The sequence below is a fragment of the Dipodomys ordii genome, unplaced genomic scaffold (assembly GCF_000151885.1).
Source record: "Dipodomys ordii isolate 6190 unplaced genomic scaffold, Dord_2.0 Scaffold2, whole genome shotgun sequence".
Classification (NCBI taxonomy): domain Eukaryota; kingdom Metazoa; phylum Chordata; class Mammalia; order Rodentia; family Heteromyidae; genus Dipodomys; species Dipodomys ordii.
In genome coordinates, this window is record NW_012267218.1 from 3,963,521 (window position 1) to 3,986,310 (window position 22,790).

Here is a 22,790-nt window from a genome sequence, read left to right on the forward strand (position 1 = left end):
AACTCAGGGCCTGAGTGCCGTCCTTGAGCTTTTTTACTCAAGGCTAGCCCTCTACCACTTTGAGTCACAGTTTTACTTCTCATTTTTGAGTTGTTACTTAGAAATAAAAGTCTCAGCTGGACGCTGGTGGCTCATGCCTGTAATCCTAGCTACACAGAAGGCTGAAATCCAAGGATCGAGGTTCAAAAACAGCCTGGGCAGGTAAGTCTGTGAGACTTTTGTCTCCAATTAATCACCAGAAAACTTAAAGTGGCACTGTGGCTCAAAGAGTAGAGCGCTTGCCGTGAGCTGAAGAGCCCAGAGTTCAAGCCCCACGAACAACAACAACAAAAAACTGCAGTCCTCAGATCTCAGCCTCCTGAGTAGCTAGGATTACAGATGTGAGCCACCAGCACCTGGAAGCTTTTTATTTTTTAATCCCAGTACTAGAGCTTGAACTCAGGGCCTGGGCACTCGCCCTTAACTTGTTTGCTCAAGGCTAGCTCTACCACTTGAGCTACAACTCCACTTCCAGCTTTTTGCTCACGGACTTTTGCCTGGGCTAGCTTTTGAGCCATGATCCTCAGAACTCAGCTTCCTGAGTGGCTAGGATTACAGATGCCACCAGAGCCCAGCACCAGCTGTTGTTTCAGTACAAAGAACTATGTACTTTGTGTGAGGGAGTGGATGACCATCAGCTAAAAGCCTGAAGAGAGGGGTCACTAAGATTGTATATGGTGGAGCTAGGAAGGTGGCTCAGTGGTAGAGTGCTTGCCTTGCATGCCTGAGGCCCTGGGTTCAATTCCTCAGCACCACATAAGCAAAAAGTAAAAAGCCGGAAGTGGCGCTATGGCTCAAGTGGTAGAGCACTAGCCTTGAGCTGAAGAGCTGAGGGACAGCGCCCAGGCCTAGAGTTCAGGCCCCACAACCGGACCCAAAAAAAAAAAAAAAAAGATTGTATATGGACCATTTGTTTTTCTCCTTCATTTCTGTAATATCTGCTCACTAAGCCTCTTGCTGCCTTGTTTCCCTTCCTCCCTCCCCCCCCCCCCAGTTCAGTTCGGCAGCAGTAAAATTGACAAGGAGCTGATAAACCGAATTGAGAGAGCCACGGGCCAGAGACCACACCACTTCCTGCGCAGAGGCATCTTCTTCTCACACAGGTTGGGACCCTACCTCTACTTTGAGTTCACAAAGTACATGGACAAAGTGCATCCAGACTGCTAGCAGCCTGCGACCCCATTCTGTGCTGTCAGTAACTCCTGAAGGGACTGACCCTTCACTGTCAGACCTGGTTTCTATTCATTGGTTAACTACCCACCTCACAGAGCAGAGTGAGATTCAATTGTGGCTGATTGTATGCTGTAAATTACAAACTCTCATGAAAACAAAAAGTTCTGTATTTCTCATGCAATAAATAATCAGCTTCCCGAAATTAAATACCTTCTTCCTGCTATTGTACTGGCCTGCTCTTGAATGATATCGAAAGAGAAAGCAGCAGGGCCATAAAGAACCCCTGCCTTCGAACAGAAATTCCACACAGAAAGCATCAAGGCCTGGACATTTTCCAAAAGAGTTTTGGCCTCTCCCACTTCCTGATTGTAGGGTTGGGTCAGGCTCTAGCCTTTGTTTATGGAATGTATGATCTGAGGTCAGATTGTTCTGTTCTGCGTGTTTATCATGGTCACAGGAGAGCACCCAGGACAGAATCCAGCTTTCTACCTGCAGAAAACTCTCAGCCCTGCTCCGTCGACTTCGTGGGCAGATTATAATCAGTCTTTTCCTTAACTGAGATTTAATTCATGTATCATCAAATTCACTTGTTTTAAGTATACAGTTCTGTGATTTTTGGTTAGTTCATAAGGCATACAGTCCTAATTTTAGAACATCTTCATTACCCAAAAAAACTCATACTTAAAGATGGGTGCTGGTGGCTCATACCTGTTAATCCTAGCTACTCAGGAGGCTGAGATCTGAGGATCACAGTTCAAAGCCAGCCAAGGGCAGGAAAGTTCGTGAGACTCTTATTTCAAATAAACTACTGAAAAAGGCCAGAAGTGCTGCTGTGGCTTAAGTGATAGAGCACTCGCCTTGAGCAAAAGAAGCTCAGAGACAAAGCCCAGGACCAGGAAAATGGGAAAAAACAAAACCTCTATCCCATTAGTAGTCATTTCCCATTTCCTCCCCTCCCAGCACCAGAAACCACCAGTGTGCCTTCTGTCTCTGGATTTGTCTGTTCTGGGAATTTCATAAAAACGGTCTGATAAGCCATCTGCCTTCTGTTTCTTTCCTTTTATTTCACATGTTTTCAGGATTCCTCCTTGGGCTGGAAAGGTGGCTCAGTGGTAGAGTGCTTGCCTTGCATGCATGAAGCCCTGGGTTTGATTCCTCAGCACCACATAGCAGAAAAAGCCGGAAGTGGCACTGTGGCTCAAATGGTAGAGTACTAGCCTTGAGCTGAAGAGCTGAGGGACAGTGCCCAGGCCCAGAGTTCAGTCCCCACGACCAACAAAAAAAAAAAAAAAAAAAAGATTCCTCCTTGTAGTATGTATTGGTGCAGATGCCCCTCAGCAGATGATGAGGTTCTATCTTAATAAATTCATTTTGTTGTGTGAGGGTGAGAGGATTTGAGACTGGGTCTCACTGTATAGCCCAGGCAGGCCTTGAACTCACAATCCTCCTTCCTCAGCCTTCTGAGTCCTAGGATTATGGCCTGTGCCACCATAACCACTTCTTGCTCTTTTCACTGTGGAAGTTTTTTGCATGTTAGTTGTTAGTGATCTTTTATTACTGTTTGGTTGTTAAAAGATCCATTCAGATTTGTTTCTTCTTGGTCAGTTTCTCTGGGAATGTTTGTGTTTCACTATGGTTCTGTGGTTCTCTATTTGTTGTCCTGCAGTGTTCCTAGTATTCTCGAGCCATCTTTTTACTCCCATGGGTCAGTAGCTGTGTCCTTTTTGATTATTTGTGTTACCCACTTATTGTGGCTAACAAGATTTGCCTTTCATTGATCTTAAGCAAAGCTTTTCTCCTGGCATTCTGCAGTTCTCTCTCCCCTTGCACCGTTGTTTCCTTCTATGTCATAGTCCTGAGGGCTCTCAGATCAGGAAAGTAGAGGACTAGAGGCATTTGTGCATTCTCAACTTGAAAATGCCCTGAACCTCATGGAATACCTGGGAAACTGAGGGTTAAGTGAAGAGCATCCATAGTCTTAGCAGCCCAGATACCAGCCCTCTGTCCCATGGCTTCAGCACTGGAGGAGGCCCTGGTAGAATGTTGTTATCAGGTGCTCTTGCTCAGGCCTCTAAAAATGGTTGCTGTGAGCTGGGAAGGTGGCTCAGTGGTAGAGCGCTTGCCTTGCATGCATGAGGCCCTGGGTTCGATTCCTCATCACCACATAAGCAAAAAGAAAAAAAGCCAGAAGTGGTGCTGTGACTCAAATGGTAGAGCACTAGCCTTGAGCTGAAGAGCTGAGGGACAGCACCCAGGCCCAGAGTTCAGGCCCCACGACCGGACCCCAAAAAAATATCGCTGTGGTTATTCTAAAAATGGTTGCTGTTCCTCTTTCTTTTTTCTTTTTTCCCCAAGGATTTTTTTTTCTTTTGTCATAGGTCTTGAACTCAAGGCCTAGGCACCGTCTCTGTGCTTTTTCACTCAAGGCTAGCACTGTACCACTTTGAGCCATAGTGCCACTTCTGATTTTCTAGTGGTTAATTAGAGATAAGAGTCTCACAGACTTTCCTAACCAGGCTAGCTAGCTTCAAGTCACAATCCTCTGATCTCAGCCTCCTGAGTAGCTAGGATTATAGGCATGAGCCACCAGCACCTAGCTTCTGTTCCTCTCTTATTTGGAACACTTTGTCCCGAAACAAAGAACATGTACACCAAGAGTATTGGTTGACCTCATAGCTTGCTAAGCAGAAGCCCTCAGGAAGCTCATTTAATGTTCAAATTCATCTGAGTGTGGTGGCACACATGCACGCACTCACACACACACACATGCACTAGGGAGGCTGAAATAGAAAGATTGAGAGCTCACAGCCAGCATAGGCTATATAGCCAAACCCTGCCTCAAAACAAAACCAAGCAAGATGTATATTCCCAAGTATCACCTCAGATTTCAGGATCTCCAGACAGAGGCCCAGCAGCTCTAATGCATACTGCTAACGCTTAGCCAACAAGAAGGCCCTTTATGTGTTTCCCAAAGGAGGAAGGTGGACTCCCAAATGGCTCATAGATAAAGACCCCAAGTCTCAAGTTGGTTGAGGTCCGATACTCAGATGGGGACATGAACAGCCTTTCCTCCCCCAGCTCAAGCCTGCATGGAACCCTGTAGTTTCCTTTGCTGGGTTTCCAGAGCCTCAAGACTGGATTGTGTGCCCCTAACCTTCCTTCAGAAGGTGTACAAATCACACAGTAGAAATGCCCACATCAAAGCTGGAGTGAGTTTCAGAGTCCCTGTGTCCACCCCGCTTATATCCATCTTTTGGATCCTTTATTCCAAACCTGCATGTCTTTTTCAAACAACTCTTCCCAGCAAAAACCATTCTGGTTAATTTCCTGTCATTATTATACTGTAACACCAAAGATAACTAACTATAGCTATTAATACTGTTTTGTCCCTGTTTTATTTTTCATTTCCAAATGAACTTTAGGACTTTGATACGTATTTCCTGATTCCTTTTTCCCATTAGGGATATGAATCAAGTCCTTGATGCCTATGAAAATAAGAAGCCATTTTATCTGTACACGGGCAGGGGCCCCTCTTCTGAAGCAATGCATGTTGGTCATCTCATCCCATTTATTTTCACAAAGTAAGTATTGAATCTTTTGACTTTTGTCCATTTGCTAGTGAATCACCATTAGTACTTACAGGCTATCTTTTGAACATAGCTGGCCAAAAGAGGCTATTTCCTGTTTACCAAGTGGCCAGGATGTCAGGACACTGACACTTTATGGCCTCTGTTTCTGAGACACTGCAGGAAAGTGGTGCATGATGGGAGATCACCGTTTTGGCGTCAGCCATGCTACCTTCCCCCTCCCTTGCCTGTTCAGGTGGTCCTCTACTCACTATAGCTCTGAGGCTGATGTCACATGTGCTCAATGGGAAGAGGGCTCCTACCTTGGAAAGTTAGGGAAAGGCTCTAAAGTAAAGTTGTGGAATCAGTTGGCACATAATTGGTATGTGCTGGTAAATTTTATCACTATCCCCAGTCAGTTGTATTAAAATACATCATGTGATTTTGTAGGCAAGCAGTTAGTAGGATCTGCATCTTTACACAAAGTGGTATTCTTCCATATGATAAAGTGTCTATGTTCCTCCATCTTCCTGTGCTCCTTAGGTGGCCACTGGACACGTTCACAATGGCGAAAGGCATCGAGTTCACTATGGCTCAGCATGCCGTTTGTTTTGCTATGTTCTCTAGATGGCTGCAAGACATGCTCAATATGGCCACAGCATGGGCTCACTGTGCTATGTTCTCTTGTGTTCCTTAGGTGGCTGCAGGATGTATTCAATGTGCCCTTGGTTGTCCAGATGTCTGATGATGAGAAGTACCTGTGGAAGGACCTGACGCTGGACCAGGCATACAGCTACACTCTGGAGAATGCCAAGGACATCATCGCCTGTGGCTTTGATGTCAACAAAACTTTCATCTTTTCTGACCTGGAATATATGGGGTAAGGAGGAATAATGCCTGGCTGCCTTTTGTTTGTGGTTTTTTTGCCAGTCTTAGGGCTTGAACTCAGGGCCTGGGCACTGTCCCTGAGCTTCATTTGTTCAAGGCTAGCACTCTACCACTTGGGCCACAGCACCACTTCCAGCTTTTTCTGTTTACATGGTACTGAGGAATTGAACCCAGGGCTTCATACATGCGAGGCAAGCACTCTACCACTAGGCCACATTCCCAGCCCCCAGCTGCCTTTTAAAAAAATAGATGCAGACATCGTATCGTCAGGACCTCAGTGAAATATAACATGTCCAGAATGGGAGTAAATACTTTTCTTCCTCTTTTAAACATTAAGATCTTGTTTATTGGTCTTATTTACCAATAATTTGGAAAGTGGAAATCTGAGTGCCTGCAGAGAAGCTGTTAAGTAACGCCAGACGCAGCTGCCTTTATCATTACACTGGCAGAAATATAAAATGTGTGCCTAGCCCACCAGGTGGTATCTGATATGGTCTTCCTCCACTATTCAGGAATCTCTGTTGCCCGATTGTTTCTCTCCAGGATCAGGCAGTCCATAGATCTCTGCTGTCTTTTCACTCAGCATAACTTCCTCACAGAAGAAAGGTTCATCATATGCACAGTTCCATCACAGTCTAGTTTAAATCAGCCACTTAATGCTCAACATATTTCATTCTGAAACATCTATGAATTTAAGCTGCTCCAATCTTGAGATTCATCCAAAATTATTACTAACTAGTGTTTCAGTAAAATAAGACTTAGAACAGGCGTAGTGAGCAGCCTGCAACCCTATATAGAAGACAGAGGTTGGGAATTGCACTTCAAAGCCAACTCAGGCAAAAAGAATTGTGAAACTCGTATCTCAACCAATGGCTCAGCTCCAGCAACACTAGGAAGTACAAGTGAGAGGATCATAGCTCATGCTGGCCCGAGCATAAAGTGAGACCCTACCTAGGAGATAACCAACACAAAAAGCGCTGGTGAAGTGGCTCAGTGGTAATAGGGTGCCGGCATAGCAAGCTTGAAGTCCTGAGTTAATCCTCAGCATCACCAAAATAAGGGAAGAAAAATAAGACCTTGATCCAGGTATGGAGGCACACACTTGTCATTCCAGCTACATGGGAGGCTAAAATCAAGAGGATTACAGGTTGAGGCTAGCCCTAGGGGGAAAAAAAGTCAGCCACCGTGGCCATCCTGTAGGGCCGGGAAACCATCTAAGCCTAGCACACTCTTCTGTCCTCCCATGCACTCCACCAGCTGCCAGGCACACACGAGTGGGGTGGGAGCACCGCCCGGCCCTCTGCCAAAGCCCCGGGGACTCCTGCCCCTGCTGCTCTGGATGCTGCCCCACATAGCACTTGAGCCTGCGGGTCTTTGCTCTTTCCATGCCAGCCCCAGCCTCTGCTTCTGGCTCTGTTCAAGTCTCATCCTAAGTCTCTTTCAGGTTGGCTACTGTCTGCCTTTCTTGTTAGCTCCCCAGATATGGCTGCTGCCAAAACCTGCCTGCAGGTGGCTTCTTCATACCTTTTTTGTCATGGGGCTTGAACTCAGAGCTTGGGCCCTGACCCTGAACTCTTGCTCATGGCTAGCACTCTACCACTTTGAGCCACAGCTCCACTTCTAGTTTTCTGGCAATTAATTGAGATAAGAGTCTCATGCCCAGGCTGGCTTCAAATTGTGATCCTCAGATCTCAGCCTCCTGAGTAGCTAGGATTATAGGTGGGTGCCTACCTCTATGGCCTCATGCCTCATCCCCATCCAGGTTTGGGGTTTTGGTGGTTTGTTTGTTTATTTGCATGTGTGCTTGCTTGAAGTCATTTTTCAAATAGAGTCTCACATTTTTGCCTGGACTCAGACTCAGACCATAATCCTCCTTCTTTTGTCTTAGATTAGGATTACAGGTTCATACCACCACACTTAGTTTGTTGTTGATGGGGTCTTGCTAACTTTTTTCCTAGGCTCACCTGAAACCATAGTCCTCCCAATCTGCCTCTGAGTAGCTGGGGCTACAGACTGGCACCATTGTGCCCAGCTCTATATCTGGTTTTCATAGCTGTTACCTTGTCCTCATAGAGGTCACCCTCTACCTAGAGTTTCTTGTCTCTACAGGCAGAGCCCAGGCTTCTATAAGAATGTGGTGAAGATTCAGAAGCACGTCACCTTCAACCAAGTGAAAGGAATTTTCGGCTTCACGGACAGCGACTGCATTGGTGAGGGCCAGCTGCTGCCTGGGGACCCCTCTCCAGCAAGATGAGCATGGGCTTGGGCTGCTCCCTGTGGAGCAGAGCAGAGAGCTGGGTAGTCATTGCCCCAGGTAGAACCCAGGGCCTCAGGAGTGTTTGGTAAGGGCTCTACCCCTGAGTCCCACCCCAGCTGAGTCTTTAAAGTACCTGTTCCCAGAAGTTGAGTTGTCTGGGAGAAGTTAGCATTTGCAGTATACCTATTTAAATAAGAGTCCCAGAGAAGACTTTCCCCAGAATGTAAATGGTTAGTTAGAGTTGAGTCACTTCCCTGGGCTTCTGAAACTAAAGTTGTGAGTTGAAAGATTGCCTCAGGCAGTTTTAATACAAGGTTTTTGGAGAAAGAAGGAAAGGCTGAGGTAGAGTTTCTCCACCTGCAGATGCTGCTCTGTCCCCTGGGGCTCAGTGGAGGGCAGGGAGCTCTGCTGCTCACTACTGGAGCTACCAAGTTTTTGCCTCCTAGACCCTCATTCTCCCTACCTGTGAGCTAAGGCCTTGGCTGGCTGCCCTCCAAAGCCTTTCCCACCCCTCCTCACTTTCCTTCCAGACTTGCCTTCTGTGGCTCTGCCCCCACTGAAGTACACAGTGTTGAAGAGTGAGGTGTTCATCTGCTAGGTGGACAAGTTTACATTCCCCTCCATACAAGACAGCTTGTAGGCTCTTACTTCCTTGAGACTTACGTCTGGGCCTTTTCTCTGTCTCTCTTCTTTGTGACACTAGGGTTGAACTCAGGTCCTCATGCTTACTAGGCAGTTATTCTAACACTTGAGCCACTTTTGCTTTAATTATTTTTGAATAAGACTCGTGATTTTTCCCAGGCTGGCCTCAGACCATGATCTTAAACTTCCCATGTAGTAGAGGTGACAGGTATGTACCACCACACCCAGCTTATTGGTTGAGATAGGTTCTTGATAATGTTTTTGTCTAAACTAGCCTCAAACTGTGATTCTCCCAGACTCTATGTCCCAACTAACTAGGATCAGAGTTATGAGCCACCATGCCCAGCTATGACTGGGCCTTCTGATCTTCCCTTCTCTCCTCTCCTGCTTTTCATCTGTGATTCAGTCAGATTCATTCTAGCAATTGGAACATAAACCCTGTGTCTTTGAAAGCATCTAGTTGGGCCACATCACAGTGAGCTTCATTGAGGACAAGCCTGAGACCTGGGTTTGAATCCTGGCTCAGTCACTTGCCCGATGCATGCCAAGTTGTCAAGCAACATAATCTGAGCCTGACCGCACACGTTTGTACGTTTGAACAAGGAGCTTCTCCCTAGAGCTGTGAGGAATAAAGAGCTCCGGGAAGCCCTTGAGTGCAGAGCCTTAGACCGAGAGCCTGGAAAAGGCCACCACTGCCCTGAACCTTCCACGCTGGTGCTGGGGGCCTAGGCAGCTCCTGCCTGGTCTTGGCACAGTTGAGAATCCTAGAAACTAGATGTCTCTTCTGAAGTGGTACAAAACACTGTCAGAGAACAATACCCAATGATTGAGTTTAATGATGTTAAAGGACTTCGTTTTTTACTCTAGAATCAGGCAGTATTTCATTTCACAGTACAGGATGAATGTGCAGGTGATCAGACAAGAGGAGCTTAGTTTTATAGACGAAAGGGCTTCAAGGGATCAGAAACACACCTGTAATCTCAGCTACTTAGGAGGCAGAACTTGAAAGGATTAGAGTTCAAGGCCAGTTGACCACCAATAGCTGTGCATGGTAGTGCATACCTGGGTATGCCCAGATAGATCAAAGTCTAGGCCATTCCAGGCATAAACAGGAACTCTAACCCAAAATAGCTAAAGCAAAAAGAACTGGTGGCACAACTGAAATGGTGTAGCACCGGCCTAGCAAGTGCAAGGGCCCAAGTTCTGCCTAGCTGCCTCAAAGCCCTGAGTTCAACCCCAGTCCCACCAGGAGGAAAAATCAGAAACAAGCTGGGTATGGCAGTGCTCTCCCATAACTGCAGCTATCCAGGAGGCACAGGCAGGAGGAGGGAGAATTTGAGGTCAGCCAGTGCCAAGTTAGTGAGCTTTTGTCTCAAAAATGAAATAAATAAAAAGGACAGGGGTATAGCTCAGGTGGCAGATACACCAAGCACAAGACCCTGGGTTTAATCTCTGTTGCTTTGAAAAAGAAGAAAAGGAACCTGAGCGGCTGGGAAGGTGGCTCAGTGGTAGAGCACTTGCCTTGCATGCATGAGGCCCTGGGTTCCATTCCTCAGCACCACATAAGCAAAAAGAAAAAAGCCGGAAGTGGCGCTGTGGCTCCAGTGGTAGAGCGCTAGCCTTGAGATGAAGAGCTGAGGGACAGCGCCCAGGCCCAGAGTTCAGGCCCCACGACCGGACCCAAAAAAAAAAAAGGGGGGGAGAGGGGGAACCTGAACAACAAAAAAAAATCATTGTAGTTAGTGTCCTAATCGGACATAGTCTCCGTTGGGAGACTGAGGCAGGGGGATTCTAAATACAAAGCAAGCCTAAGCTACAGATGGAGTCCTGTCTCAAAAATAAAAAGCTGGAATACCCAGTCAGAACAGCTCAATAGCCAGAACTGATACATTGTTTAGTGACAGCTTGGGAGGGGACTGGAATATGGCCCACCTGTTTAAGGCCCTGAGTTCAAACCCTACTACCACCAAAATAAACAAGTGTGTAAATATTACCAAGTAAAAGGGCAGAGAAATACCAGTTGTTATTGCAGCCAAAGTACATAAAGGGAAATGTAGAGAGCAAACACGTACAAATCTGGGCTCCTGATTTTATTTTATTTTTTTTTTTTTACTTTTTTTTTTTTTGCCAGTCCTGGAGTTTAAACTCAGGGCCTGGGCACTGTCCCTGAGGGTTTTTTGCTCAAAGCTAGCACTCTGCCACTGAGCCACAGTGCCATTTTCAGCTTTTTCTGTTTATGTGGTACTGAGGAATCAAACCAAGCGTTTTATGCATGCTAGGCAAGCACTCTACCACTAAGACACATTTCCAGCCCTGGGCACCTGATTTTTCTCTCCCTTTCTGTATTTTCAGTTTTTCTCTAATACTCCTTTTGCAACAGGGAAAGACCTTTTCTTGCCCATTCTTTTCAGTGGGCTAATTATTTGAGAACAGCAGGTGGCCTTGTATGTGAAACCATTTTTCCTTCCTTTCAGGGAAGATCAGTTTTCCTGCGGTCCAGGCCGCTCCCTCCTTCAGCAACTCATTCCCCCAGATCTTCCGAGACCGGGCGGACATCCAGTGCCTCATCCCCTGTGCCATTGACCAGGTCTGGACTAGAACTGGGGCTGGCAACAGCTTTGCCGGACTCCATCAGTAAGGGAGAGGGGTGTAGTGCTGGAGGGAGAGGGGAACCTGAGAGTTTCCTCCAAAATCCTCTGGAGCCGCTCACTGGCCAAAGCGGCCCTGATTCAGTAGTATCCTCATTAAGGCTCTCCTCCCCACAGGACCCTTACTTTAGGATGACAAGGGACGTCGCCCCCAGGATCAACTATCCTAAACCAGCACTGCTGCATTCGACCTTCTTCCCAGCCCTGCAGGGTGCCCAGACCAAGATGAGTGCCAGCGACCCCAACTCTTCCATCTTCCTCACTGACACTGCCAAGCAGATCAAGACCAAGGTAAGCAGTCTTCACCCACAGGAGCAGATGTCTGTGTGGACACGTGTGTGCACCTATACACACACACATTCACCAGTGCTCTGGTCCACAGCTAGCAGCCAGGTTCCCACACCGTGGATGAATGTGAGACCTGAGGTAGTAGAGATGATTTATTTCACTGTTAATACTCCATTTTGTTAGGGTAAAAATCTGAAGTTTTTATTTTCTTTTGTACTAACGCTTTGTTTTGGAAGCAAAGCCCTGGCAATTTCCTTAGTCATAATTAATGACGATGTGCTCAGGCAATAGAAATGCCACCAGTGCCCGCCTCAGCTCTCACTCTGGTGCCTCATGCCTATAGTCCTCGCTACTCAGGAGGCTAAGAACTAGAGGATTACAGTTCAAAGCCAGCACAGGCAGAAGTCTGTGAGACTCCATTTCCAATTAACTAGCAAAAATGGATTGGAGGCATGGCTCAAGTGATAGAACACCCACCATAAGCCAGTAGGCCAGTGAATATGAGGCCCTGCGTTTAAATTCTGGTAACAGCCCAAAAAAACCAACACTGAAAGGATTTGCCTCTGTGTCTGAGAACCAGACACCTGGTAAAGTGCCTTGCTTGTGTTTTCTGTTCTTCATTCTTCCTCCTGGTACCTGGTGGTGCTATTGCCTCTGCTGTGAAGCTGAGGGGAATTATCATCTTGGCCTAGTTTGCACCAGAAACTCAGAGCGCATATGTCTGGCAAGAGCAGCCCTTGCTGAGGCCAGGCCTCTGTTCTCCAGAGAGAACTGTCTTTTGGGGACAGCATGAGCCACCAGTGTCTCTGCACCCTGCTGAGTGTACCTCAGACGCTTGGTAGATAATTGCAAGTCACTAGGAAAGCTAGACATAAAGATTAGCTTTTCTTTCATTATTTTTCAGGGCCTGCTCTGTGGTTAAGTGCTGAGCGGCTAGCATACACGTAACTCTTAATGGTTGCATAAATCTGTATAACTACTGATGTCGCCTTTGGCTCCTACTATGTGTTTGTGCTTTGGAAGATTGCAGAAGGTGCATCTAAGACAAGTAATAGAGCCATCTGAGAGTCACCACCCATCTCCAGCCCTTCTGGAAAGTCCCAAACAAGTTCTGGTTGACAATGGGGGCTTTTTATAACCCAGACCTTCAGAAAGTGGCCTCCACTGCTCTTCCCCTGGCTTGGGAGCTGGTGTAATCGGGGATTTTTCTTTCTCTTTCACTTTTGGCTGAACCTTCCAGAGCAGGAAGTACTAGAGGGGAGAGGGACTTGCCAGCAGAGAAGTTGCTATATGTTTGAGAAGGTTTTTGTTCCTGTTTTGAGGTACTAGGATTTAAATTCCATGCCTCAAGCCTGCTCAGCTTGCTTGCTTAACAGGCAATCTACCACTCAAGCCACAACTGCCTGGATTGTTTTGTAAAGTTATCTATACCCCAGGAGCATTTGCTTAGTACCAGCAGGAGCCTTGGAATTTCCAACCAACCAGCTATGAACCAGAATTCCTGCAGCCCCTTCTCAGGTTTGAACTCAGGGAAACCTGTTCATCTTCTTGCTGTGGAGAACAGCCAGGTGGGGAGGTGACCAGGGCAGAGCAGTGCATAGGCCGAACTCCATGCATTCTGTTTTTTGTTTTTTGGGGGTTATTTTGGTCAGTCTTCAGGCCTGAACTCTGAGCCTGGGGCACTTACCCTCAGCTCTTCAGCTCAAGGCTAGCATTCTGCCACTTGAGCTACAGCGCCACTTCTGGCTTTTTCTGCTTATGTGGTGCTGAGGAATCGAGCCCAGAGCCTCATGCATGCGAGGCAAGCACTCTACCACTGAGCCACCTTCCCAGCCCTGCTCCATGCATTCTGGACAAGAACTTTTATGTTTAGAGTAGCAAAGAAACACAACCCACAGCCGGGCGCCGGTGGCTCACGCCTGTAATCCTAGCTACTCAGGAGGCTGAGATCTGAGGATCGTGGTTCAAAGCCAGCCCAGGCAGGAAAGTCCGTGAGACTCTTATCTCCAATAAACCACTAGAAAACCGGAAATGGCACTGTGGCTCAAGCGGTAGAGCGCTCACCTTGAGCTGAAGAGTGCAGGGACAGCGCCCAAGCCCAGAGATCAAGCCCCACGACTGACCAAAAAAAAAAAAAGAAACACAACACACATCTAGGAGTTGTTTTGTTTTGGACATTTTTCTAAGACAGTCTCTCCCAAAGAAGCCCAGACCAGCATGGAATTTGCTATCATCATGTCTCAGCCTCCTGAATGCAAGGATTGTAGGCATGCACCACAGCACCCAGCTCCAGGAGTTTTTACTTAGAGACCTTAGTCTCCAGCTCCCCAACCCTCCTTAGGTAGTGAGTGAGGCAGGGTTTCCAGACCTCTACGCTCATCACCTGGTCTTCCTGAGGCAGTGTAGGTGCCCCAACAGTTACCTCATTCATAGCAACTCAGGTGGGATCAAAAAGGCTGGAAAATGGGTACCAGTGGCTCACACCTGTAATCCTAGCTGCCTAGGAGACTTAGATATGAAGATTGTGGTTCAAAGCCAGCCCAAGCAGAAAAGTTCGAGAGACTCTTATCTCTTAATTAACCAGCAAGAAGCCAGAAGTGGAGATATGGCTCATCAATAGAGTACCAGCAAAGAGTGCAGAGCTCTTGAGTTCAAGCCCCAGTGCTGGCACAAAACAAAAAGGGGGCTTGAAACAAGCCACTCCTACCACTCAGGAGGGTCCTCAGGCCTAAGGAACTCGATACTAGACAAAATATTCAGGCAAAGCTTCCCATCTCTCAGAAAGACACCTGGGCTGCCAGGCATTGTGTAGGGAATGGGAAGTCACGCTGGCTTCACCACCTGGAGACAGGGCTTGCATGAGCTTAAAGTTTAAGTTTGAAAAGTGACAGGTAGGCAGTGTGCACTGCAAGCTAAAATGCTCCTCTTCTGGGCTGCCACGTTGGGCCTTCCACGGCAGTGGTTTTAAAGGCAGAGCCCTCTGCAGAACATATGTTGCTCACTTGTGATGACTGTCTCTCCCAGAGGGTCAGGAGTCCAGGCTGGCTCCCCTGTCTAGGCACACAGACACTGATTTGGGTGTGTGTCTCCCTCATCTACCATCTTTGTTCCTGCTAGCATCATTCTGAATCCCAGCACCTAGCCTGCTCCACCCATCTGTCCCAAGTCCATTTCCCCTCTGTTTCCTGTGAGTCAGGCCCTCAGTCCCCACCAGCACCCATGGCTCTCTAGCACCACCAGGAGCCTGGAAGATAGCACTCATAGCTTTTGTGTATGTGTACGTGTGTGCTAAGGCTTGAACTCGGGGCCTCAGCACCATCCCTAAACATTTGTGCTCAAGACTAGTGCTCTACCACTTTGATGCACAGCAACATTCCCAGCTTTTTGGTAATTAATTGGAGATAAGAATCTCACAGAGCCTAATTGGAGATAAGAATTTCACAGATCCGGGTGCCAGTGGCTCATGCCTGTAATTCTAGCTACTCGGGAAGCTGAGATCTGAGGATTGCAGTTCAAAACCAGCCCAGCCAGAAACGTCCGTGAGACTCTGGGCCTAGGTGGTGTCCCTCAGCTGTTCAGTTCAAAGCCTAGTGCTCTACCACTTGAGCCACAGCGCCACTTCCAGCTTTATCTGCTTATGTGGTGCTGAGGAATTGAACCCAGGGCCTCATGCATTCAGGGCAAGAACTCTACCACTGAGCCACCTTCCCAGCCCCAAGTCTGTGAGACTCTTATCTCCAATAAGCCACCAGAAAATTGGAAGCAGTGTTATAGCTCAAGTAGTAGAACACTAGCCTTGAGCTGAACAGCTGAGGGACACCACCCAGGCCCAGAGTTCAAGCCCCACGACCAACCAAAAAAAAAAAAACTCACAGAGTTTCCTGCCCAGGTTGGCTTTGAACCGCATCTGTGATCTCAGCCTCCTTAGTAGCTAGGATTATAGGTATGAGTCACTGGGGCCCAACTCATGGCTCTTTAGCTCTACCAGGAGCCAGGAGGGCAGGGAGTGCCACCACTCCCTCCACATATAACAGGCTCTTGACACACTGTGCCTTACTCACTTTACTGGTAAGGAAGAAAGCAAAGTATGGGTCTCAGGGTTGATGGGGATAAGATGTTTGTCATGGCTGTGCTGCATGGGGCTCCAGGGGCAGGCACTCTGTGCTGTGCAGCCATGGCCGCCTCCCTCACATCCTGGCACCATGCTGTAGACTTTGGTCCTGGCTCCTTGTTTCATGGTACTAAATAATCCTCGGGCCTCACCATTCTAGGCAAGCCAGGCACTCTACCACTGAGCCACACTCTGGCCCCCTTTGGCATCCTAGAGCCTGCACCACATCCTCAGTCTTCCCTGACAGGGTGCCTTTCTCACATTCCAGCGCTGATTTCTTTTTTAGGGGTTGCTGGGGATTGAACCTACAGCCTCTGCCTTAGCTTTGTTCTTAAGGATAGTGAAGCAAACTTTCACTGTAGCCTTCCATCTTTCAGACCCACCACCACACCCAGCATGCTTTACCCACAGCTCAGCTTCAGCTCTCTCTGACTCATGGGTTAGTAGTACCCCAGAAAGGGAGCAGGGCCTTCAGCAAAGTCCTGAAGACTTTGTCCCTAGCGCTCATCTGCTGTGGCAAGAAGAGCGGAGGTGGTCACTTAGTAATCCACTCTGGGAGCTTTTTGGAAAACTTGCCAAGTAACTCAGAATGTACGAGTGTGAACACTACCTGCCCTTTCCTCCACTGAAAAACAAAATAGAAACAGGATGATATTTTTTTTTCAGGATGATATTTTTAAGTACTAGGTTTGCTTAATTTCTCCCAGGACCCATTCTTCAATGTTTCCTAAAACACATTTTGTTAGTTCCTGGGCTTGGGGTTTTTTTGTGTGTGTGCTAGTACTGGGCACTGTCCCTTAGCTTTTTCACTCAAAGCTCTACCACTTGAGCCACATCTCTACCTCTAGCTTTTTGCTGGTTAGAGATAAAAAGTCTCTTGGATTTGTGTGCCCCGGCTGGCTTGGCACATTGATCCTCAGATCTTAGCTCCTGAGTAGCTAGGCTTATAGACGTAAGCCATCAGCCTCGGGTTTCTTACTTCTTATTTTGTCTGTTTTGAGACATGGGCTGGTCTGGAACTCCTAGGCTCACCTTCCTGAGTGCTAGGACCAGAGGTATGTGGCTTCCTTGCCAGGCTCTACTGTGTTGGTTTCTGAGTTTTCTTCAGCCCCTGAAGAAACATTGAAGTAGAGACCTTCCCTTCCTGCCTCCTCCTACTGGCTGAGCTCTGCTCCCTTCGCTAGCCATGTTCTCAGGACTGTGGTGAGGCTGGGTGATTAGCCACTCTCTTTGCTCAACACTCTCCTGAAGGGTGCCTGTGGCTCACCCTTTTCATGAAGTTCATTATAGGAACGTTTCCGATGGTTCCTTAAATCTCTGCCCAGTCAGTGTTAGGTTTTAAATTGTCTGCCTATCATTCTAGCTGGTCAGGAGGCTCAGATCTGAGTGTTACAGTTCCAAGCCAGCCTGGGCAGGAAAGTCTCTGAGACTCTTATCTCTACTTAAGAACCAAAAAACTGGAAGTGGAGTTATCTCTCAAGTGGAAGAGTGCTAGCTTTGAGCACAAAAACCTCAAAGACAGTGTCTAAGCCCTGAGTTCAAGACCCAGGACTGACACACATACACACACACAAATACACCAAAAAAACCAAAAACCCTCTCCTCCTTTAAGGGGCATGGAAGCCAATCTTCCCTCCTCCCAGGCCCCTACTACCATGCCATGAGCCCTGCTGCTGTTTGACAGACCAGGCCTGGTGGAGGAAACAGTTGAGGCCCCCTACCAACTGCATCCTCTACATCTGCCCCTGAACCTAAGATGTCCGCATGGAGATGCCTGGCCACCGGCCTCCAGGTGCAGGAGGCAGGACTGATGAGTCTTTCTGCCCTGTACAGGTCAACAAGCATGCATTTTCCGGAGGAAGAGACACCGTGGAGGAACACAGGCAGTTTGGGGGCAATTGTGACGTGGATGTGTCTTTCATGTACCTGACCTTCTTCCTGGAGGATGACGACAAACTGGAACAGATCAGAAAGGTGAGGTGGGATCCTGGGCCTGGCCCTGGGCCTTGCATGTTGACTCAGCTTCTCAGTTGCTGCCTTCAAGACCAGGCATCCAGCTGAAGGAGGGTGAAAGAGCAGGAGGAGCTGGGCTGGTGGTGAGAGCCTGTGCCCCCAGCTTCTTAGGAGGCTGAGACAGGAGAATTGACTGAGCCCAGGGGTTCAAGGCTAGCACTTACATTCTTCAAACATGGGCCAAGAATCCCATGAAGAGATAGTTCACAAAAGAGGACATATATACTGCTATTTATTAACAAAATAAAAAGGTTTCAGCAAGGCACCTCATGCCCATAACCTTAGCTACTCAGGAGACTGAAATCTGAGGTCCATGGTTTGTAGCCAGCCGAGGCAGAAAAGTCCATGAGACTCTTATCTCTAATTAACCTGCAAAATGCCAGAAGTGGAGGTGTGGCTGAAGTGGTAGAGCACTAGTCTTAAGCAAAAAAGCTCAGGGACGGCACCCAATACCATGGGTTCAAGCCTCAGGACCGGCACCAAAAACTGAGTAGGAGTTCATCTTACACATTAAACGAGAAATGGAAGTTAAAGACACCAGCAGAGCTGGCGCAGCTCATGTTGCACTGGCTGTGCCTTGCTCTGGTGACTGAGCCAAATGCTTCTAGCACCCACATAGTGAGCAGCCTCCTGCCAATGGAACAAAGGCTGAGACAGTTCAGGGCCATCGCCTCAGGCTTTCCCCTGCTTAGAATCTTCTAAACAGTACACAATAAGAAATAACACGGAATAAGAAAAGGCCACAACCTATCCCCCCCCCCCCAAAAAAAAAAAGAAAAAAAAACCTCATAAGAAGCATTTGAAGCAGTAATAGCAAAAAGTTCAGACAGACTACAACCGAATAGAATTCTGATGGCAGTGCTGGTACAGTGTTGTGCTACTGTAATTCTAGCACTTGGGAGGCAGGGGTGGGTGGAGCACAAGGTCCAGGCCAGCCTGGGCTGCGTGGTAAAACCCTGTCTCAAAAAAAGAACTGCAGCTCCAGTAGGGTGCTGGTGGCTCAAGCCTGTAATCCTAATTACTCAGGAAGCTGAGATATGAGGGTCATGGTTCAAAGCCAGCCTGGGCAGGAAAATCCCTGAGACCCTTATGTCCAGGGCAGGCCACAGCTACTGGGCAGAGCCAACTCCTGACCATTTTAAAGAACATGGCATTGAGGCTAGGAAGGTGGCTCAGTGGTAGAACACTTGCCTTGCATGCATGAGGCCCTGGGTTCGATTCCTCAGCACCACATAAGCAGGAAAAAAAAAGCCAGAAGTGGTTCTATGGCTCAAGTGGTAGAGCACTAGCCTTGAGCTGAAGAGCTGAGGGACAGCGCCCAGGCCCAGCGTTCAGGCCCCACGACCAGACCAAAAAAAAAAAAAAAAAGACATGAAACATGTCATTTAAGGAACAGAAGCAATGACAGTAGCCCAGACTGTCTGGGGAGGGTGTGGCAAGGCCATGGAGCGGCCTCTCACAGCCTCCCACTCCTTGAAACAGGATTACACCAGTGGAGCCATGCTCACCGGCGAGCTCAAGAAGACGCTGATAGATGTCCTGCAGCCCCTCATCGCTGAGCACCAGGCCCGGCGCAAGGAGGTCACCGACGAGATGGTGAAAGAGTTCATGACGCCCCGGCCGCTGTCCTTCCATTTTCAGTAACACTTATTTTCTGTTTGCATATCACTATGCGTAATTCCTCTGTGATCCCAGCCCCACTGAATCACACTCCCGTAGGCTTCGGTCACGCAGTAATTGCTGGGCTGGGTCTATGAGCCCATGTGTGTCATGGATTCTGTTTGTCCCAATGATGTCTGTTTTTCCTGACTGTGAGCGAGCGCTGGGGGTGATCAGGTGCTTCTGGCATTGTGTGGTCAGATAGAAAACCCAGCTGTGAGTCTCTCCCACCAAGAGCCCAGGCTGAAGCCCCTGTGGCCCACAAAGCCTGTTTACCTGGGATCAGCCTAGGTTCCAGATAGACTCCCAACATCTACTCTGTAGAGAGATGTGTTCTAAGCCGGATGTGGTGGTTCGTGTCTATAATCCCAGCAGGAGACTGACTAGAAGATCAAGAGTTCCAGGCCAGCCTGGGCTCCCTAATAAAGTATTCTATATATGCATACGTGGAACCAAAATGTCATTGTTGTAAAACTTAAAAGTGAAAAATTCATGTCAGAAAGCTTAATAAGCAAACAGTGAGTTTCATCTCATGCACCCCCCAAAAATAAAATCAAATAGAATTGATAGCTTCTGCTTTATACTTGGCAAGAAACTACCTTGCTTTGGGCAGATACTTAGCACGTCTAAGGTTCTGGCTTCCATCCCCAGCATCACAAAGAAAAGACACCACCCGGCATCAACACTACTAGCCTGAGTCTTGTGGGGGAGACTTTCCAGTTGACTTAACATTCTAGGAATCACTAACTTCCCGCCAGACCCCGCCCTTCACGTCCAATCACCCTAGTGGCGCCCCCCACTCCAGCCTCTGAGTCGCTAAGGACACTCCGTTGCTTTTGCAGATCCTTTTGCTTTGACCCTTGACTGAAGTGGAAGTCAGCGCAGAGCAGTGCCCTGGTCTCGCCCTGGGCTGCTGGCTGTAGCTAGAGAGAAAAGCTCAGGTGGAGCCCTCCCCGCCCTGGCATTTTCCCTGTGTGTGGGCCACATCTAATCACGGGCCACGTGTAGTCTTGACCAAGCAGAAGCCATATCTCAGGGAAAGCCCCTGATCGAATTGACCGCTCTCTGAAGGCACAGGGTCCATTCTCAAGTGCTCTTCCCTCATGCTGCTCACGGGCAGAATAAACTTCCTGTGCTCCTGTCCGTGTGGCAGTGTCTGGGAAAGGCTGACCTGCTTGTGGTGGCCTTGCTGCGCCAGCCTGTGCTATGCCTGCTCCCCTCTGGATCACATGGGGAGGGAGGGACACGCGGGTGGCCCCACGGCTCAGAGGCTCCCAGGAGCCTGTTCTTTCAGGCTTGGCCCAAGTCCTTACCAGTCTCCTGGTGCTGGCTGTCTGGCTCAGTGGTTGCCTGGGGTTGTCTGGTTTTCAGGGGAGAGAGCCAGGTGTTCAGAGGTGCTGTGTGGCAAGGCACACAGGCACCAAGGCACACAGGGCTGGGCCCAGCCGCAGGGGCAGGTGGGAACTGACAGCTGAGGCCTCTGGAGCACAACCAGTCCAAGGCCTCTCGGTGACAGGATCATCAGTCCTCAATCTTAGGTGCGAAACCAAGTTCCCATCCTCGGATGGCCAGACCCCTGGTGCCCACTCCCCCCCGGCCCTCCCCTGGGCCGGTCCACTCACTGGCTGGTTGTGAAGAATCACCCACACCAGAGGCCTGCACATTGCCACGTGGCCCTGCCCAACTGATGTTTCTTGTAGTTCCACTGAGCCCAGGTCACAAGTGCAGACGTGCAGCACCAGTACCCACGGCAGCAGATACAGCCGGCATTCCCCACCCAGCCGCCGCAGCTGTGGGCAGTGCCTCAGCCTTTGCAAGAGAAGCCTCCCTCTCCTCACAGGAAAGGAGAGCAGTGGTCTCATGACCAGGTCCTAGGAACAGGGTCCGAGGCCACTAGGCAGGAGACTCACCCATAGCCAATGCCCGCCTGGGCAGAAGAGGGCTGTAGGTCTCTACACCACCACCACAGTCTGCTGAAAATCAGTGGTTTCTTTGCTTTTTTGGTCGGTCGTGGGGCCTGAATTCAGGGCCTGGATACTGTCCCTCAGCTCTTCAGCTCAAGGCTAGTGCTCTACCACTTGAGCCACAGCGCCACTTCCAGCTTTTTTTTTCTGCTTATGTGGTGCTGAGGAATCGAACCCAGGGCGTCGTGCATGCAAGGCAAGCGCTCTACCACTGAACCACCTTCCCAGCCCATCAGTGGTTTCTTGAAGCATCCTGAGAGAATCTACCCATCTGGGATGAGAAAAGGTTCGGCCAGCTACTGGGGTGCAGGTCAAGATCATTCAGAAAAGCGGCCTTCCTTGCTCTGACAGATATCACCTGTCCCACAGGGGCTGGGCAGCTTGGGGACAGCTCATCATCTAAGACAGCACTGAAGCAGTGACTCAGGCCTGCTCCAAGCCTCCAGCCCATAACTGCATTGTGAGACAGCCCTGGGCTACACTGCCTGCCCTTGCTCTGGCCCCTGATTCTGTGGCCTTGACTTTGTAGAGGCAGCCAGCCCCTCCCAGATCCTTCACTTCCTCATGAGTGGGAGCCGAGGCAGGCACCCATGGCTCAGGCCTGTAATCCTAGCTATTCAGAAAGCAGAGACCTGAGGATCGTAGTTCAGAGCCAGCCTGGGCAGAGAAATTTGTGAGACTCTTTTATTTCCAGTTAGCCACCAAAACACCAGACAAGTAGCCGTGGCACAAGTGGTAGAACACCCCTCTGGAGCTTAAAAGCCCCTGAATCCAGCCCCAGTGCTAGCAAACCCACACAAAAGCCCTAGTACTAGGAAACACGCACGCACATACACGCACACACACACACCCCTCTGGAGCTTAAAAGCCCCTGAATCCAGCCCCAGTGCTAGCAAACCCACACAAAAGCCCTAGTACTAGGAAACACACACACACACACCAGGAAAGAGTGGGAGCTAGTACTTAACACTGGAGTGTATAGAGAAAGTACAGGGTCCATTCCGGAAAGTTTGTGACAGCCCGGGACCGGGCTGGGCTGGGTGGGCCATCTGCTCAGCAGTGCAGGTTCAGGAGTTGAATCACCACCACTATCACCCCACTGTGGCCAAGGGTACAGCCAGTACCTCTCTTCCCAAAGTTAAAACAAGTGGCCTTGACCAATGTGGTCACAGCTCAGCACTGATACATTACTGAAACCTTTTAATAGCTAGTGCGCTCCTCCCAGCTATTGGGCCAGGGCATCCCAGTCTTGAACTCTGGGATAAACCTGGTGAATTCAAGCTTAAAAACTAAAAGAAACAGGGCACCAATGGCCTTACACCAGTGATCCTAGCCACTCAGGAGGCTGAAATGTGAGGAACACAGTTCGAAACCAGCCCAGGCTAAAAAGTCTGTGAGATTTTTGTCTCCAATTAACCATCAAAAAGCCACATGTAGCTGGGTGCCAGTGGCTCATGCCTGTAATCTTAGCCACTCAAGAGGCTGTGATCTGAGGATCACAGTTCAAAGCTAGACTGGTCAGCAAAGTCCTGAATTCTCTTA

At 48.7% G+C, this 22,790-nt stretch overlaps 1 protein-coding gene across 1 annotated transcript in view; it reads left to right on the top strand.

The window, feature by feature from the left end:
* The window catches only part of Wars (tryptophanyl-tRNA synthetase), a 40,439-nt gene extending 20,588 nt beyond the window's left edge, over window positions 1-19,851 (top strand). Inside the window, exons 3-10 of the mRNA XM_013015583.1 lie at window positions 1,034-1,142; window positions 4,674-4,793; window positions 5,476-5,658; window positions 7,776-7,876; window positions 11,040-11,152; window positions 11,331-11,504; window positions 17,446-17,586; window positions 19,108-19,851. Coding sequence (XP_012871037.1) covers window positions 1,034-1,142; window positions 4,674-4,793; window positions 5,476-5,658; window positions 7,776-7,876; window positions 11,040-11,152; window positions 11,331-11,504; window positions 17,446-17,586; window positions 19,108-19,269 — 1,103 coding nt within the window. The 3' untranslated portion in view covers window positions 19,270-19,851. The remainder of the gene's footprint in view (window positions 1-1,033; window positions 1,143-4,673; window positions 4,794-5,475; window positions 5,659-7,775; window positions 7,877-11,039; window positions 11,153-11,330; window positions 11,505-17,445; window positions 17,587-19,107) is intronic.
* Window positions 19,852-22,790: the final 2,939 nt, after the last annotated feature.